The 4,303-nt window shown below is 35.0% G+C and overlaps 1 protein-coding gene across 1 annotated transcript; it reads left to right on the forward strand.

The window, feature by feature from the left end:
• Nucleotides 1-364: 364 nt before the first annotated feature.
• On the forward strand, nt 365-2,245 carry LOC145807095 (uncharacterized). The gene is made up of 3 exons (XM_082905022.1): nt 365-403; nt 575-773; nt 1,194-2,245. Exons 1-3 carry the CDS (start codon nt 365-367, stop codon nt 2,243-2,245), a joined length of 1,290 nt encoding a protein of 429 aa, XP_082761148.1.
• The last annotated feature ends 2,058 nt before the right edge of the window (nt 2,246-4,303 follow it).

Consider the following 4,303-nt stretch of genomic DNA (forward strand, 5'->3'; position numbering starts at 1 on the left):
GTGAGTGTGATAGACTAGTGGATGTTGAAAGGAATTCACTCTCTAAGTTTTGTTCTCACCAAGAAAAGGTGTTATGTCGGCTAGTTGGCGGAATAATATTACGAGTGTTGGACAAAAGTTTGAGGGTGGTGTGGTTGAGTTCCGTACTTTTTTATGCAAGTATGCTATTGAGGTTGGATTTCAGTTTACGTATGTTAAAAATGACAAGCTGAGGGTTACGGCAGAATATGCATATAAGGAATCAAGGGGATGTATATGGCGTGTACATGCTTCTGTTGAAAAAACAAATGGGTTCTTCTACATAAGGACTTTGAACAATGAACATACGTGTGGTGTGGTGGTTCGTACGAGTAAATATTCGAGGATGACTTCCAGTTTAGTTTCTGGGCTGATACTTAAAGAGGTAAGTGCAAAACCTTTAACTCGTCCAGTGGATGTTGTGAAAGAAATGAAAGACAAGTATGGGGTCTCAATCAGTTATAACTGTGGTTGGTTGGGTGTTGAAAAAGCAAAATGTAGTACATATGGGGATTCTTGTTTGTCATTTGATCAATTACGGTGGTATTTTGATGAGGCATTAAAGAACAATCCAGGGAGTCGTTTTGAGTTAGATTTTGAGGATAACAAACGTTTCAAAAGAGTGTTTGTGGCTTTTCATGCATGCATTGCTGGTTTCAAATATTGTCGGTCATTACTTTTTCTTGATGGAACATTTTTGAAAGGACGATACAAAGGAGTTATGCTTGCTGCAACAGGAAAAGATGGGAATGAAGGTAATTGTAAATATATCTAATTTTATCTAAGTATGTGAATTTTCTATACATGTAGGAATTGAGTGAATGTGAATTTTCTCTGGTTTTGGCCACTGTGTGGATTTTCTTTGTTGTGGCCATTGTGAGAATTTTCACTGGACTTTGGTCAGTGTATGAATTTTCTCTGGATATTGTCATTGTGTGAATTGTATCTGTAGGTGGTCACTAAGTGAATTTTCTCTGTATATTATGATTGTGTGAATTTTCTCTGTAGCAAAGTCAATTTTCTCTGGATGTTGCCAATGTGTGAATTTTCTTTGGAGTTGGGCACTAAGTGAATTTTCTCTGGATGTTGGCAGTGTCAAACTTCTCTGGTTGTTTATTGTTCTATTTTTCTCTACATGTGTATATCTAATATGCTTGTTTCTATTTGTTTTGTAGGTTTTTTTCCTGTAGCTTTTGCTGTTGTTGATGCTGAGAATAAAGACAATTGGTGTTGGTTTCTTGAACATTTATGTGGAGTATTAGGATCAGAAAGGGTGATAAGTTTCATATCAGATCGACATTGTGGAATTGTGGAGGGAATTGCTAGGTTTTTCCTTAACTGCTTTCATGGATTTTGTCTGGAACATCTAAAGAGAAATTTGAGGGATAAGTTGTCATGCGGAAACACAAATTTGGTTAGGGAGACGATTGTGTCCAAGTTTTCAGAATGTGCATATGCTCCAACAAAGGCATCATTTCATTTCAAGTTAAATGAATTAAAAAGTGAGGGAGGAGACATTGTAAGTGTTTTCTTGAGAAGTTTACCATATGAAAATTGGAGTGATGCATATTTTGCGGGGAAACGTTATGGTGAGATGTATTCAAATGTTGCTGAGTCATTCAATTCATGGATACGAGAAGCTCGGCACTTGCCAATAACAAATTTGGTGGACATGATACGGTTGCAAATCATGAATATGAGGTCTGATAGGAGGCTGCTCTCTAGTAAATGGAATAAAATTCTGTGTCCTCGTATGGATAGTGTGTTGGAGAAGTCTTTTTTGGACGGGAGGACATGGAATGTGAGTTTATCATCTGATAATATCTTTGAAGTGCATTGTTTTCTTTCGGTTATGGTTGATCTTGCGTTGAGAACTTGTTCATGTCGAAAATGGGAAATAAATGGGTATCCATGTCAACATGCTGTTGCTGCAATTTTTAGGAGTGGAAAGAATTTGAATTCATTTGTTGAACTATTTTTTCATGCTGATATGTATCGTCAAGCATACTCGTTTTCGATTGGCCCAGTTCCCACTGTTGAAAAACCTGTGTGTAGCATTGAAGATGCTATGATTTTACCTCCATTGAGCAAGAGACCTGCTGGGAGGCCGAAGAAGAACAGAATTGCTTCTACTGGAGAGTTTAAAAGGGTGATTAAGTGTAGTCGTTGTGAGAGTATTGGTCACCATAATAAGAAGACATGCAAGGAACCTTTGTTAAATAGTTAAGGATTATACATTTTATTGATTGAATAATATATTTGATGATTACTTTGTGTATTTTGTTTTGTGAAATGTATTTTTTAGATAGTGTATATAATAATATCAATCAAATTCATCCAGAGAAATTTTTCAATATCAGTTAAAGTGTGTTTGTTGATATATACTATAGGCAGTGGGTTTGTAGTACCTGTCAAATTCATCCAGAGAAATTTTCCTATGGCAAAGAAAATTCTGTGTGTTGTGTTTTGAAGCTTCATATTCATCTACATAAATTTGACAATGGCAGACTAAAGTACTGTATGGATTGTGTTTTTTGAATTTGATAATTGTTTTGTACTAACACGGTGCATTAGAGATTGAATGATCATATAGGCACCTTCTTTGGCGAGATATGAGTTAAATTTATATGTAAATTTCTGGTAGCTTCATATCAGTTATTTCAAGAAATGTGCACACCAGACAAAGCATACAAAAAAATATTGTACAATCAAGAAACAAAATTAAGCTCTTTTGAAATTTCTCTGAGTTGAGAATTTCTCTGGGCCAGGGAAGAATTTCTCTAGACTCACTTTCAACTCAGAAATTTGTGTCAAAGCCAGAGAAATTTTCCTAACCAACTCAGAGAAATTCCTCCTCTCCAAATCACTCAACCCAGAGAAATTCATAACTCAGAAATTCCATTTTCTGTCAAATTCATCCAGAGAAATTTTCTACCATCAGAGAAAACTATCTGGGCATTGTGTTCTGAAATTTGAAATTCATGCAATGAAATTTTTCAGTGGCAGATAAAATTACTATGTGCTTTGTGTTTTGTTGAGTTTGATGATTGTTTTGTACCAACACAAAGTATTACAGATTACATGATCATATAGGCATCCCCTTGGGACGATACAAGTTAAATTTCTCTGTGAATTTCTGGTAGTTCATACCAGAGAAATTTCTGCAGACAATTTTCTCTGGCAGACAATTTTCTCTGTGAATGACAATAAAATATATATATATATATATATATTTAACCATCGATAGGTATGAAATTTACATTAGTTGAAATTAAAAAAGAATGAAATTTAGATTAGTCAAGAAAGGATATATACATATATGTCAAGGATCATCATTCCTTCAATGTATCAACAAAAAAGGATATATACATATATGTGAGACAATTTTCTCTGTGTGGATATATACATTGTCTTCCTTTCACTAGTTTCACTATTACATTTGTGGTTCTTCTGGAGGTATTTCAATTGGTTCAGTCCATGACCGGCCAACTTCGGTCACAAATCTCTCTATGAGTTCTGCCCTCATCAACCTTATCTCTTGTGTGGACAATTTGGAGCTGATAGGTTTATGCTTGCTATATTGTTTCATTATATAGCAGACAAAGAGGCCACAATCCAGACTGCATACAAATTACAGGTATGGTTAGTTTTAAGAAACATGCAAATCAGATTATCTTATCTATAGATGTATGAAACTTACGAATCGTTTTCTTGTTGTGGAGCATTGTTAACATACTCAAAGTCGTAACTTGTGTTTTGTGAGTTTATTAATTTGAAAGAGGGTTGTGATTGAGCGTCTCTTTCAAGGCAAGCTTTCAAAAAATTCTCCACGTAATCTTGCTGAAAAAAAATAATTTTTAAATAACAGAGAAATTTACGGACAAGTTAATGGGATTCTATGAAAATTATCATCACATAAAGATGATGATGGATCAGAGAAATTTGCATTCGTTACCAATTGTTTTGCATCTTTGACATATTTGTCTTCTGCATCATCCCTCATTGGCCTCAGTGAGTTGTAGAACCTCCATAAATTGTCTTGTTTGTCCAGGACAAGCAAGGTCCAGTGATTTCCATGTGTGGACTTCTTATTACCTCCAGTATTTATTAGGAAATGGAAGAACCTGTAGTTCCTCCATGCTGTTTCAATATGCTTGTCAAATAAGGGCACTCGAAAAGTTTGATTTTCTGTCATCTTGATGAAATTCTGTGTTCAGAGAAAATCAAAAAATGGTTTTGTTATGACTAGTGACACAACTGGCTTCAAGAAGTATATTAAGAAGAG

Source organism: Camellia sinensis, chromosome 14, assembly GCF_055761805.1.
Source record: "Camellia sinensis isolate YWXY chromosome 14, ASM5576180v1, whole genome shotgun sequence".
Taxonomy (NCBI): domain Eukaryota; kingdom Viridiplantae; phylum Streptophyta; class Magnoliopsida; order Ericales; family Theaceae; genus Camellia; species Camellia sinensis.

Excerpts from the sequence above, each read along its gene's own strand:
- LOC145807095 (XM_082905022.1), top strand. The coding sequence starts at position 365 with ATGACTTCCAGTTTAGTTTCTGGGCTGATACTTAAAGAG. Across the intron at positions 404-574 it reads CTGGGCTGATACTTAAAGAG|GCATTAAAGAACAATCCAGG; the intron begins GTAAGTGCAAAA and ends TATTTTGATGAG. Across the intron at positions 774-1,193 it reads AGGAAAAGATGGGAATGAAG|GTTTTTTTCCTGTAGCTTTT; the intron begins GTAATTGTAAAT and ends TTTGTTTTGTAG.